Consider the following 14,950-nt stretch of genomic DNA (forward strand, 5'->3'; position numbering starts at 1 on the left):
TAAGAACAGTCCTTAGCCGTGGTACAGCTGTACATAGTCTATCGGTAAATAGCCCACCCATTTTTACCTACCTCATCCCCATACTGTTTTTATTTATTTACTTTTCTGCTCTTTTGCACACCAATATCTCTACCTGTACATGACCATCTGATAATTTATCACTCCAGTGTTATTAATCTGCAAAATTGTAATTATTCGCCTACCTCCTCATGCCTTTTGCACACAATGTATATAGACTCCCCTTTTTTTTCTACTGTGTTATTGACATGTTAATTGTTTACTCCATGTGTAACTCTGTGTTGTCTGTTCACACTGCTATGCTTTATCTTGGCCAGGTCGCAGTTGCAAATGAGAACTTGTTCTCAACTAGCCTACCTGGTTAAATAAAGGTGAAATAAATAAAAATAAAAAATAAAATAAATATAGGCCAATATACCACAGCTAAGGGCTGTATCCAGGAACTCTGCGTTGTGTTGTGCTTAAAAACAGTCCTTAGCCGTGGTACAGTATATAGGCCAATATACCACAGCTAAGGGCTGTATCCAGGAACTCTGCGTTGTGTCGTGCTTAAGAACAGTCCTTAGCCGTGGTACAGTATATAGGCCAATATACCAGAGCTAACGGCTCTATCCAGGAACTCTGCGTTGTGTCGTGCTTAAGAACAGTCCTTAGCCGTGGTACAGTATATTGGCCAATATACCACACCCCCTCTGACATTATTGCTTAATTATACCACTTAGTTATAATATACGGGTCCAGATATAAAAGGTTTTTGTTAAACTTGTTGTGTTCAGGTCTTCTTGGTTCCGGGTTTGTTCTGTTCAGGTTTTCTTGGTTCTGGGTTTGTAATGTTCGGGTCTTTTTGGTTCGGGGTTAGTTCTGTTCAGGTTTTCTTGGTTCTGGGTTAGTTCTGTTCAGGTCTTTTTGGTTCGGGGTTAGTTCTGTTCAGGTTTTCTTGGTTCTGTAATGTTCCGGTCTTCATGGTTTGTTGACTGTGCTGTAGAGAACAGATGGGTTCTCCTCAGATGCTTGTGTTGCTGCGGGTCTGAAGCAGAGAAACAGAAATGAAACAAAGTTTGTGTCCCAAATGGTGGCACCCTATACCTTTTAAAGTGCACTACTTTGACAAGGGCCTGTGGGGCTCACTAAATAAGGAATAGGCTGCCATTTGGAACACAGAAGAACATTTCCTTAAAGCCATCATCAAATCACTCCCACATTATAGACATGTAATTGTATTGAGATGTCCATTGTTGGGTTGGTATTTTGGGGAATAGACAAGTGTTAGGAAATGACATCACTAGTGGTCACTAGGGGTCAACTGTTTTGCATATTGATGACATCTCCTACAATAAACTGCAGCATATGAATGACATTAATGCAGAATATGCTCACCAGGTGGCAGCACTGGGGAGGTTGAATTTCACAGCAGAGTACTGGACATCTTCTTCCTGTTTCTGGGATGGAGGCAGTTGGACGGTGGAGTACAGAGGCACTTCCTGGTTTTTGGAATGAGAGAAGTGGACGCTGGCGTAGTGAATGTCATCCTGGTTGTCTGTGGGGTTGTCTGTAGGGCTCATGGCCAGGCTTGAGACGTTGTCATACACTGGACTAGAGTCTCCCTGATGGGAAGAGAGGACAGACAACATGAGGAAGAAAATGTTCCACAAAGAATACACAGTCATCTTCTGATTCCAACAGATTCACCTGTCCATCGTCTGCTGTGTCTCTTGTGTCAGAGGTGGATTTGGAGGCCTTCTTCCTGTTTTGCACATTAATTAATTAATTAATGAAGTTAACAACAAAACAGACTGCTACGTTTAAATAATGAACAACATGATAATGTGCATTTTCACTCACCTGAACCACATGAGTCCAGAGAGACAGAGGATGAGAACCAGAACAACCACTATGATTCCTACAGCTGCAGTCAGAACTGAGGTTTGTTTCCCTATAATATAATACAGATGATATGAGTACATGGCATCATATAATAAACTACACTATAATACAGGACATTAATGCAATACTTGTTAAGGGATCTTATAACCCAATGTAGTTATAGTTATAAATATATAGTTGTAGTTATAAATATACTAATATAGTTATAAACTAAGGTGTAATAATCCAAAGTATAGTGAGATTAGATTGAAACATGTAGTTTTGTATTGAATATGTAACTTTACCTGCTACAATGATCATCAGAGCTGTAGAGTTATTAGATGATATTATATTCTCAGCTTCACAGTAATATTCTCCTCTGTCCTCAGAGATGATGTTAGTGATGTTGTAACTCTGTCCTGATGCTTTTGGTGAGGTTACGTTCTTCTTGTACCAGGTGTATTTGTCCACAGGTGGGTTGGCATCACAGCTGCAGGTCAGAGTCACTGAACTGCCCTCCACTATTTCACCAGAGGGACTGACTGATACTGAGGTGTTCTTTGGAGCATCTAGTAAAGGAGAATTTGTCAGAGGGTTATAAAGGTGCAATTACAACCTCACATGACATATCAAAATCTGTGAAGCCAGACTATTAAAAATAGAATCCACTAATACAAAACATTAACAGGAACACATGTGATACTGAGCTGGACTTTACTCACATTTCACATCCATGTTGATTGACTCAGACCTCCCTGTTTTAATCGCATTCCAGGCCTCACAGTAGTACTCTCCAGTGTCAGATGACTTGATAAGATAGAAGACGTGATGTGGTCCTGTGTTCACATTGGAGAACTGATAGTGACCTCCATTCTTCTTGTACCAGGTGTAACTCTGCACAGGTGGGTTGGCATCACTGCTGCAGGTCAGAGTCACTGAACTGCCCTCCACTATTTCACCAGAGGGACTGACTGACACTGAAGTGTTCCTTGGACCATCTGGTGTTGAAGATGACAGAACAAATAAGAACTCATATACCATGTAAGGAAGCAAGAGATGATGTAAATTAGTAGAGATTAGTATATCACACTGACATGTAGAACCATGTATTAGAGAGATGATGTAAATTAGTACAGATTAGTATATTACACTGACATGTAGAACCATGTATTACAGAGATGATGTAAATTAGTAGAGATTAGTATATTACACTGACATGTAGAACCATGTATTACAGAGATGATGTAAATGAGTAGAGCTTAGTATATTACACTGACATGTAGAACCATGTATTACAGAGATGATGTAAATTAGGAGAGATTAGTATATTACACTGACATGTAGAACCATGTATTGCAGAGATGATATCAATGACTTTCACTGTAGATATATCAACACTCCATGTACTCACATCTGACAGTGAGAGTCTCTTCTGGAGAGAGGATTCTCTCTAAGCCTTCTAAAGCACAGGAGTAGTTCCCTGCATCCTCACTGCTGACTGGGTCTAGGATCAGGATGTTATAACTGGTGACTGGGTCTAGGATCAGGCTGTTATAACTGGTGACTGGGTCTAGGATCAGGCTGTTATAACTGGTGACTGGGTCTAGGATCAGGCTGTTATAACTGGTGATTGGGTTGGTCAGACTTTGTCCGTTCTTGTACCAGATGTAGGTGGGGTTGAGACCGACTGCACATTGGGTTCTACATCTCAGTGTGACTCTCTCCCCCTCTGACACAGACGTAGGATCCATCTCCAACAGGATATCTAAGAGGAAACATCAGTCATATTTGACTCCAGACAGGCTTGTCATGTGATTAGACTTGTCCTATTACAGTAACAACTGTAGGTGAAGTATTACCTGTGACAGTCAACATCACACCAGGAAGACCAGAAAATCTCCCCTCATCTGTTGTTATTATTCTAAATTTGTATTCAGCTGAGTCCTTCTCCGTCAGGTGTGTTATTGTCATGGTGTGGTGTTTCTCTGTTTTCCTATTGTACTGCACACGACCTGCAGACTCTGGATATGAACTGAGATCTACAGGGTGTTTCTGTGTAAACCAGAATGAACCTTGTTCTATATAACTAGTGGGATGAGTGTAAGAGCAGGATATGTCCACTGTGGAGCCCTTCAAGACACAGATTCTCCTCTTGGTGTAAGTCACCCTCCAGCAGTTGTGACCCTGATTACCTGAAAATACATTCAATAGTTTTGTTCAGATATACCTTGAAGTTAGAAAATTGCCTTACTTTGTTATAAAGAAAGGTTAGCTACAAATGATCCCAATAGAATCCAGACTCACACACTGCAGGAGAGCGGAGATCCTCATGGCCTTTAACAGCACAGGAGTAACTTTCTGTTTCAGAACTCCAGACAGAGTGTTGTTGGGAAGTGAGCCAAGCAAGAGACTGTCCATTCCTGTACCAGATGTAGGTGGGGTTACCAGTCAGAGTACAGGTGGTGCTACAGGTCAGTGTCCTCTTCCCTGCCTCTGTGTCAGTAGTCACCTTCACCTGCAGGTCTGAATGAGATCATATAAAAACACACTTTCTGGTTTCCAAAATGACTCTACCAGACTTAAATATAACACAGTCTAACCTGTGGGATATATGGTAGTGCAAGGCAGGTCCACTGATGGTATCAAGGAACAGATGCCTCTACTGGTGTAGGTCACCTTTAAGCAGCTCAGAGAAGAAGTATCTGGAACAAATGATGAAGCACATGATGATGATGATGATGATGATGATGATGATGGTGAAGATGGTGATGATATTAGCTTATTTGTATGATTCTCAGTATGACTAACATGTTAGATAGTAATGAGCTATAGTTACTTATAAATCAGTAATCTGAATTGACTGAAAATATCAAGTCTGTTTACCATAAGAGAGGAAATCTCTGGAGGTAAATCACCAAACTCACCCACTGTGACTTTGGAAGAGCTGAGTTTGTCATGGCCTCTTAAGGCACAGGAGTAGCTGTCAGAACCTCCTCTACTGACTGAGTATTGATACTGGGGAGAGGAGTCAGAAAATAGCTCTTCTCCATTCTTGTACCAGATGTAGGTGGGGTTGGGGATTTCAGTCAGAGTACAAGTGGTGCTACATGTCAGTATAACCCATGATCCTTCTGTCACTGTGCCAGGAGTCACCTTCACCTGCAGGTCTGAATGAAGAGAGAATAACAACATAAAATAACAAACCTCATCATTTCAACCTACTACAACTAGAGATAAAGTAGGGACAGTATATCATAATGTTCTGTAAGTATAGTATTACCAGTATATCATCATGTTCTGTAAGTGTAGTATTACCAGTATATCATAATGTTCTGTAAGTGTAGTATTACCAGTATATCATAATGTTCTGTAAGTGTAGTATTACCAGTATATCATCATGTTCTGTAAGTGTAGTATTACCAGTATATCATCATGTTCTGTAAGTGTAGTATTACCTGTGACAGTCAGAGTTGTTCCTGGGAAACTATGACCCCATTCAATGCTGTATGTTTTAAAAGTGAAGCGATACTCAGCTGAGTCCTCCTCTCTCAGATCTGTGATTCTCAGGGTGAAGGGACCTCTGTATGTTCCAGTGTATTCCACACGACCTGCATACCCTGGGTCTGTGGTTAGGTCTTCAGGGGTCGACTTATCACTTCTAAACCAGAAAGTTGATGTGGTGGAATAATAACCAACATAAGTACAGGATATGTCCACTGTTGACCCCTTCAAGACACAGATTCTCCTCTTGGTGTAAGTCACTCTGCTGCAGCTCTGACCCTGAACACCTGAAACACAGTGACATAACAAGAGGTCAATTGGATTGTGTTCTCAGTTCTTTCTAGAAATGCTCAAAGTTCTCAAGTTCTCATAGTGAAACCAACACACAGTATAATGTATTAAATGAACACTCACACACTGCAGGAGAGTGGAGATCCTCATGGCCTTTTACAGCACAGGAATAACTGGCATCATAGTCATTATAGACTGAGTATTTGTACTGGGGGGAGGTACTCTCATCTAGATGTTGTCCGTTCTTGTACCAGATGTAGGTGGGGTTACCAGTCAGAGGACAGCTGGTGGTGCTACAGGTCAGTGTCTTCCATGTTGCCCACCATGTAGGAGTCACCTTCACCTGCAGGTCTGGAGTAGACAACATCAACCTGAATCACCTGTTGTCTAGTGTCGTCACATGATGCAATACATTTACCCTGAAGAAGGTGATGTCGAAACGTTGGTGTTTTTTATCCAATAAATGACTGAGAGGTTATACATATGGAGTGTGACTCTCTTTGTTGTTACAGCTTCCAGTTTATTCTCCGTTAGTCAGCACCTCTACACTAAATCATTTTCTGTTCGCCAGCTCATTATTTGTATTAGATTAATAAAAATCAACACAATTTCCAGACCTAAAGGGGCAATGAAGATTAAACAGAACATCAGACAATAGAATGTTACCTGTAACAGACAGAGTGACTCCAGGACTGCCAGTATATAGAATGTTACCTGTTACAGACAGAGTGACTCCAGGACTGCCAGTATATAGAATGTTACCTGTTACAGACAGAGTGACTCCAGGACTGCCAGTATACAGAATGTTACCTGTTACAGACAGAGTGACTCCAGGACTGCCAGTATATAGAATGTTACCTGTTACAGACAGAGTGACTCCAGGACTGACAGTATACAGAATGTTACCTGTTACAGACAGAGTGACTCCAGGACTGCCAGTATATAGAATGTTACCTGTTACAGACAGAGTGACTCCAGGACTGCCAGTATATAGAATGTTACCTGTTACAGACAGAGTGACTCCAGGACTGCCAGTATATAGAATGTTACCTGTAACAGACAGAGTGACTCCAGGACTGCCAGTATATAGAATGTTACCTGTTACAGACAGAGTGACTCCAGGACTGCCAGTATATAGAATGTTACCTGTTACAGACAGAGTGACTCCAGGACTGCCAGTATACAGAATGTTACCTGTTACAGACAGAGTGACTCCAGGACTGCCAGTATATAGAATGTTACCTGTTACTCCAGACAGAGTGACTCCAGGACTGCCAGTATATAGAATGTTACCTGTTACAGACAGAGTGACTCCAGGACTGCCAGTATATAGAATGTTACCTGTTACAGACAGAGTGACTCCAGGACTGCCAGTATATAGAATGTTACCTGTTACAGACAGAGTGACTCCAGGACTGCCAGTATACAGAATGTTACCTGTTACAGACAGAGTGACTCCAGGACTGCCAGTATATAGAATGTTACCTGTTATAGACAGAGTGACTCCAGGACTGACAGTATACAGAATGTTACCTGTTACAGACAGAGTGACTCCAGGACTGCCAGTATACAGAATGTTACCTGTTACAGACAGAGTGACTCCAGGACTGCCAGTATATAGAATGTTACCTGTTACAGACAGAGTGACTCCAGGACTGCCAGTATATAGAATGTTACCTGTTACAGACAGAGTGACTCCAGGACTGCCAGTATATAGAATGTTACCTGTAACAGACAGAGTGACTCCAGGACTGCCAGTATATAGAATGTTACCTGTAACACACAGAGTGACTCCAGGACTGCCAGTATATAGAATGTTACCTGTTACAGACAGAGTGACTCCAGGACTAACAGGATATCTCCCTCTGGTCTGATCTGTTATAAAGCTGAACATGTACGTAGCTGAGTCACTCTCTCTCAGGTCTGTGATTGTCAGGGTGTGGCCATTCTTCTTATCTCTATGGTACATCACACGACCTTTGTAGTCTGGGTCACCACTCAGACTAACAGGATTCCCCTCAGCATTATTTGTTATGAACCAGAAGGTTGATGTGACGATATAACCACTGGGATATGTGTAAGAGCAGGACATCTCCACTGTTGACCCCTTCAAGGTACAGATACTCTGAGTGGTGTATGTAACACTCCAGCCATTCTGACCCAGTGCCACTGAAACACAGACATCACAAGTACGTTACATTAAGTTCAAGGTCTTTTGACTCACACTAACACTTTGTTCCATAGTTGCTGAGTTGAGACATTGATACTCTTTGGTTGAGTGTGAATGGAAACCACAGATAAGCTTCACTCAGTGAGGTGTGAAAGACAACTGTTTAAAATGGAGTGGAGACGCCAAATGTGTCGCCAGTAGAACATAAAAATGGTTATGCTTTTAGAAAATTCTGTAGACTGATAAACAGATCAGCTTAAAGATAAGAATGAGACCATACCTGCTACAGACCAGAGAAAGACCACCAACACACTTCCTGCTGTTCTCAAGGCCATTGTTGCATCTCCCACCCTGCAGTCTTAGAAACATAAACAACGACTCACTCTATAGCTGGTAAATAACTCCACCTGATACATTGAAGTATAAACTGTAAATGGGGTACAGGGCCTCATTACTGAAAATGAACCAGGCTCATATTGTGTTGTGTTGTATTGTGCTATATGGTTGTCTATGTGAATACTGTCTGTCTGTAATGTGTGTGATGTGTTGCATGTCTGTCTACATCTGTCTATTTAAGATGACATGATGTATGATGTAAAACAATGTCCTAATGGATACAGTAAAGTCATCATCATTATCATCATCAACAAAAACAACAACAATCGCTTATCGAACAGATCTGTATTACTGTACTTCTACATTGATCGTTCTGAAGCTGTTTTAGTCTCAGAACCACAAATATAGGAGGATAAATGTTCCATCCTTTACGATCCGTCAAGCTGTACAGCAGCCTAAAGACTGACCACCAGGTTGAATGATAGCTGCTATCACCAAGCTGTGAGGATAAACAGCAAGTGACACACACACACACACACACTTTTTTTAGGGGGGTAGCTCAGCTTCAATATTGCAGATAGATTGTGGCTTCAATCAATGAAATTGTCTGAATCTTTTCCAATTCCCTATTTATAATTTTTGTAAATATATACAATATATATCAAATATAAATATATATATACATTATATTTAATATATATTAATATATATACAGTATACATCATATATGTCATATAAACTCAGCAAAAAAAGAAAAGTCCCTTTTTCAGGACCCTGTCTTTCAAAGATAACTTCTAATAACTTCACAGATCTTCATTGTAAAGGGTTTAAACACTGTTTCCTATGCTTGTTCAATGAACCATAAACAATTAATCAACATGCACCTGTGGAATGGTCGTTAAGACACTAACAGCTTACATACTATAGGCAATTAAAGTCACAGTTATGAAAACTTAGGACACTAAAGAGGCCTTTCTATTGACTCTGAAAAACACCAAAAGAAAGATGCCCAGGGTCCCTGCTCATCTGCGTGAACGTGCCTTAGGCATGCTGCAAGGAGGCATGAGGACTGCAGATGTGGCCAGGGCAATAAATTGCAATGTCCGTACTGTGAGACGCCTAAGACAGCACTACAGGAAGACAGGATGGACAGCTGATCATCCTCGCAGTGGCAGACCACGTGTAACAACACCTGCACAGGATCGGTACAATCGAACATCACACCTGCAGGACAGGTAAAGGATGGCAACAACAACTGCCCGAGTTACACCAGGAATGAACAATCCCTCCATCAGTGCTCAGACTGTCTGCAATAGGCTGAGAGAGGCTGGACTGAGGGCTTGTAGGCCTGTCGTAAGGCAGGTCCTCACCAGACATCACCAGCAACAACGTCGCCTATGGGCACAAACCCACCGTCGCTGGACCAAACAGGACTGGCAAAAAGAGCTCTTCACTGACGAGTCGTGGTTTTGTATCAACAGGGTTGATGGTCTCATTCGCGTTCATCGTCAAAGGACTGAGCGTTACACCGAGGCCTGTACTCTGGAACGGGATCTGACACACTGGGTAGATGAACAAGGTGTTTATCTTTCATTTGAGGTATTGGACTTGTTAATGTGTGGAGGTTAAATATTTCTAAGAATATTTTTGTATTCCCTGCGCCACTGTTTCAGCTGAACGGGAGGGTGGAGTTCCTGTAGGGGAACCTATAGGCTTAAGGGAAGACATCCTGCTCCAAAAATAGCCTTGTTACTTGTGGGGACCTGTGAAATGCACCCACTTGTCCAACTTTGTTTTACAGTCCTTGTCAGGACTTCTGGTCCACACAAGGATAGTAAAACCATACAAACGCACGCGCGCACGCACACACACACACACACACACACACATTGACTGTGGTTTAGGACTGCATTATTCTATGTGTGGTGAGGTCTCTTGTGAATAGGAAGCATTTCAGTGTAAATTGAAAATGGATGAAAGTCAGCACAGTTATATTTCTTATGTTGAGGAGTGGACCTACATTTTTAAACAGGCAAAATGTGACTAAATCCCATCACTCCTCATCAGCTGCATCATAGTGCTACTGAAGGTTCCAGTGTTCTAGACAATAGCTCCTCCTACTGGCATCTCAACATTACTGCAGCCTCCTCTCATCAAACATTGTCCTTATACATTTGGGCAGTAATATAATGCCACGGTGATATTCTGTTACACTGAATGTGTCCCAAATGGCACCCTATGTGCCCTGGTTAAAAGTAGTACACTATTTAGGGAATAGGGTGCCATTTGGGACACAGACACTGTTGGCCATTGTGTTTAGTACTGGTACCTAATAATAATGTCCTCAATGATGTTGGGTCAATAACAACATAATAAACTAATGAAACACAGCACTGGCTAGTACTTGACCAAGTCACATTTAACACACAAACACTGATATCTATAGTAGTATTAGCCACTATCATATTCTGTTACACTGTTGACCCTTATGTACAGCAGAGGAGGCTGGTGATAGAAGGAGATGGTGCTGCAGTGGATGCTATTTTGTGTTTTTTATGCTGGTCTTAACTTTTTTAGTTCTTAATGTCTCTGCCATCATTTCCTATGGCCGAAACAGCTTCTAAACATCAGAACAGTGATCACTAAACTTGATTTGGATGAACATGTCTACTTCAACGAGTCTGCAACTTTGGACATTCTGCTTACTCCGGACCAGACCCTGATCCCCGGCAACAGAGAGTCAAGCGAGCAGGCATCCTGACGAGATTACGTCGGTCATCAAATAGACCCCCAAATAGACCAACATATTGGAAGAGCTCGAGACTCTCCTGTCAACAGGACCTGAATAACTGTAATATATGTTTCTCAGAGTCGTGGCTGAACGAGGACATATACATCTTGTTGATTTGTCTACACTCTTAGAAAACAAATGGTGCTATTTGGAACCTTAGAGGGTTATTTGGCTCTCCACATAGGATAACACTTTGAAGAACCCTTTATCTTTCCAGGTAGAACATTTTTGGATTCCATGTAGAACCATTTCCACAGAGGGTTCTACATGGAACACAAAAAGGTTCTACCTGGAACCAAAAATAATTCTATCTAGAACCAAAAAGGGTGCTCCTCTTTTTCATCCTCACCTGTGCAACTAGGGGCAACAAAACTCTAGTTCACCTATACTCTACACATGCATAAAAAGCCCTCCCTTTGGCAAATCAGACCATATCTTTATCCTCCTGCTTCCTGCCTACAAGCAAAAACAAACAGGATGTACCAGAGACACGCTCAATACAGAAGTGGTCCGATCAGGTGGATGCTCAGCTACAGGACTGTTTCACTAGCACAGACTGGAATATGTTCCGGGATTCATCCAATAACATTGAGGAATTGATCACGTCATTCACCACTTCATTAATAAGTTTATCGCCGACATTGTCACCACAGTGACCTACAGACGTACCAACCAGAAGCCATGGATTACAGGCAACATCTGCACAGAGCTAAAGGCTGGAGCTTCCGCTTTCAAGGAACGGGACACTAATCCGGACGGTTAAAGAAATTCTGCTATGACCTCCGATGAGCAATCAAACCGTAAACGCATCAATACAGGACTAAGGCTGAATCCTACTCTGGTGGCTCTGAAGCGAGAAGCATGTGGCTGGGCTTGCAAACTATCATGGATTACAAAGGGAAATCCAGCCGCGAGCTGCCCAGTGACACAAGACCACCAGACGAGCTACAGTAAGTTACGTCTATGCTCACTTAGTCTATTATCGCTCCTGATGCCTAGTCACTTTACCCCTCCCTATGGGGCAGCAGGTAGCCTAGCGGTTAAGAGCGTTGGGCCAGTAAAGGTTGCTGTTTTGACTTCCTGAACTGGCAAAAGCAGTAAATTGTGCAGTTCTGCCCTTGATCAAGGCAGTTAACCCACAACAACAACTGCTCCCGGGCATCAATTACGTCCATTTATACAGCCCCACGCACCTCTCTGATTCAGAGGGGTTGAATTAAATGTAGAAGACACATTTCAGTTGAATGCATTCAGTTGTGCAACTGACTAGGTATCCCCCTTTCCCTTATATGTTTGTACACAAACACCTCATTACCTCGTAACCCTGCACATCAACTCGGTACAGTGAAACAGACATGTAATTTTTACTCGTTATTGATATTAGTTATTCACTCTGTATTCATTCCTTGTGTCACTATTTCCCTCAAAACATTCATACAGTGTAAGTATTCAGACCCATTTACCTATTTTGACATTTTGTTACGTTACAGCCTTATTCTAAAATGGATTAAATAAACAATTTCCCTCATCATTCTAAACACAATACACCATAAAGACAAATCATAATCTGTTTTTTGAATTTACATAAGTATACATAACCTTTGTTATGAGACTCGAAATTGAGCTCAGGTGCATCCTGTTCCCATTCATTATCTTTCAAATGTGATTGGAGTCCACCTGTGGTGAATTCAATTGATTGGACATGATTTGAAAGTAAATGTCAGAGCAAAAAGCAAGCCATGACGTCGAAGAAATTGTCCGTAGAGCTCCGAGACAGGATTGGGTCTTGGCAAAGAACTCGGGAAGGGTATCAAAAAGTCTGCACTATTGAAGGTCCCCAAGAACACAGTGGCCTCCATCATTCTTAAATGGAAGAATGGAGCAATCGGGGGAGAAGGGCCTTGGTCAGGTAGGTGACCAAGAACCCGATGGTCACTCTGACAGAGCTCCAGTGTTCCTCTGTGGAGATGGGAGAACCTTCCAGAAGGACAACCATCTCTGCAGCACTCCACCAATCAGGCCTTTATGGTCGAGTGGCCAGATGGAAGCCACTCCTCAGTAAAAGGCACATGACAGCAAGCTTGAACCTTGCCTAAAGGCACCTAAATGAGATTCTCTGGTCTGATGAATCCAAGATGGAACTCTTTGGCCTGAATAGCCAAGTGTCACGTCTGGAGGTAACCTGGCACATCCCTACGATGAAGCATGGTGGTGGCAGCATAATGCTGTGGGGATTTTTCAGCAGCAGGGACTGGTAGACTAGTCAGGATCGAGGGAAAGATGAACGGAGCGAAGTACAGAGAGATCCGTGATGAAATCCTGCTCCAGACCATGCATTACCTTCCAACAAGACAATGGCACTAAGCACATAGCCAAGACAACGCAGGAGTGGCTTTGGGACAAGTCTCTGAATGTCCTTTAGTGGCCCATCCAGAGGCAGGACATACCTGATGGAACATCTCTGGAGAGACCTGAAAATAGCTGTGCAGCTACGCTCCCCATCCAACCTGACAGAGCTTGAGAGGATCTGCAGAGAAGAATGAGAGAAACTCCCCAAATTCAAGTTTGCTAAGCTTGTTGCATCATACACAAGAAGACTCAAGGCTGTAATTGCTGACAAGGTGCTTCAACAAAGTACTGAGTAAAAGGTCTTAATACTTATGGAAATGTGATTTTTCAGTTTAAATTTTTTTATAAATGTGCAAAAATGTAAATGTACATTTCAACCCACCATCACTGTGTCTCATGTTAATACTACTCCTAAACACAACCCACGATCACTGTGTCTCATGTTAATACTACTCCTAAACACAGCCCACCATCACTGTGTCTCTTGTTAATACTACTCCTAAACACAACCCACCATCACTGTGTCTCATGTTAATACTACTCCTAAACACAGCCCACCATCACTGTGTCTCTTGTTAATACTACTCCTAAACACAACCCACCATCACTGTGTCTCATGTTAATACTACTCCTAAACACAACCCACCATCACTGTGTCTCATGTTAATACTACTCCTAAACACAACCCACCATCACTGTGTCTCTTGTTAATACTACTCCTAAACACAACCCACCATCACTGTGTCTCTTGTTAATACTACTCCTAAACACAACCCACCATCACTGTGTCTCTTGTTAATACTACTCCTAAACACAACCCACCATCACTGTGTCTCTTGTTAATACTACTCCTAAACACAACCCACCATCACTGTGTCTCTTGTTAATACTACTCCTAAACACAGCCCACCATCACTGTGTCTCTTGTTAATACTACTCCTAAACACAACCCACCATCACTGTGTCTCTTGTTAATACTACTCCTAAACACAACCCACCATCACTGTGTCTCATGTTAATACTACTCCTAAACACAACCCACCATCACTGTGTCTCATGTTAATACTACTCCTAAACACAACCCACCATCACTGTGTCTCATAATATTAATACTACTCCTAAACACAACCCACAATCACTGTCTCATGTTAATACTACTCCTAAACACAACCCACCATCACTGTCTCATGTTAATACTACTCCTACACAACCCACCATCACTGTGTTTAGGTTAATACTATACCTAAACACAACCCACCATCACTGTGTCTCATGTTAATACTACTCCTAAAAACAACCCACCATCACTGTCTCATGTTCATACTACTCCTAAACACAACCCACCATCACTGTGTCTCATGTTAATACTACTCCTAAACACAACCCACCATCACTGTGTCTCATGTTAATACTACTCCTAAACACAACCCACCATCACTGTGTCTCATGTTAATACTACTCCTAAACACAACCCACCATCACTGTCTCATGTTCATACTACTCCTAAACACAACCCACCATCACTGTCTCATGTTCATACTACTCCTAAACACAACCCACCATCACTGTGTCTCATGTTAATACTACTCCTAAACACAACCCACCATCACTGTCTCATGTTCATACTACTC

General features: G+C 42.0%; 1 protein-coding gene across 1 annotated transcript; it reads right to left on the minus strand.

The window, feature by feature from the left end:
• Positions 1 to 881: 881 nt before the first annotated feature.
• LOC112239341 (titin) lies at positions 882 to 8,210 on the minus strand. Its single transcript, XM_042313185.1, has 15 exons — positions 8,124 to 8,210; positions 7,495 to 7,842; positions 5,797 to 6,024; positions 5,337 to 5,669; positions 4,806 to 5,048; positions 4,482 to 4,583; positions 4,186 to 4,404; positions 3,741 to 4,073; positions 3,293 to 3,646; positions 2,604 to 2,879; positions 2,187 to 2,450; positions 1,861 to 1,951; positions 1,708 to 1,762; positions 1,396 to 1,622; positions 882 to 1,045 (listed from the first exon to the last, which is right to left on the minus strand). Coding segments are annotated over exons 1-15 (3,129 nt in total). The 5' UTR covers positions 8,179 to 8,210; the 3' UTR covers positions 882 to 1,044.
• Positions 8,211 to 14,950: the final 6,740 nt, after the last annotated feature.

Source organism: Oncorhynchus tshawytscha, unplaced genomic scaffold (genome assembly GCF_018296145.1).
Source record: "Oncorhynchus tshawytscha isolate Ot180627B unplaced genomic scaffold, Otsh_v2.0 Un_contig_4805_pilon_pilon, whole genome shotgun sequence".
Lineage (NCBI taxonomy): Eukaryota > Metazoa > Chordata > Actinopteri > Salmoniformes > Salmonidae > Oncorhynchus > Oncorhynchus tshawytscha.

Excerpts from the sequence above, each read along its gene's own strand:
- LOC112239341 (XM_042313185.1), bottom strand. The coding sequence starts at position 8,178 with ATGGCCTTGAGAACAGCAGGAAGTGTGTTGGTGGTCTTTCTCTGGTCT. Across the intron at positions 4,584-4,805 it reads CTCTTCCAAAGTCACAGTGG|ATACTTCTTCTCTGAGCTGC; the intron begins GTGAGTTTGGTG and ends CATTTGTTCCAG. Across the intron at positions 2,451-2,603 it reads AATCAACATGGATGTGAAAT|ATGCTCCAAAGAACACCTCA; the intron begins GTGAGTAAAGTC and ends CTCCTTTACTAG.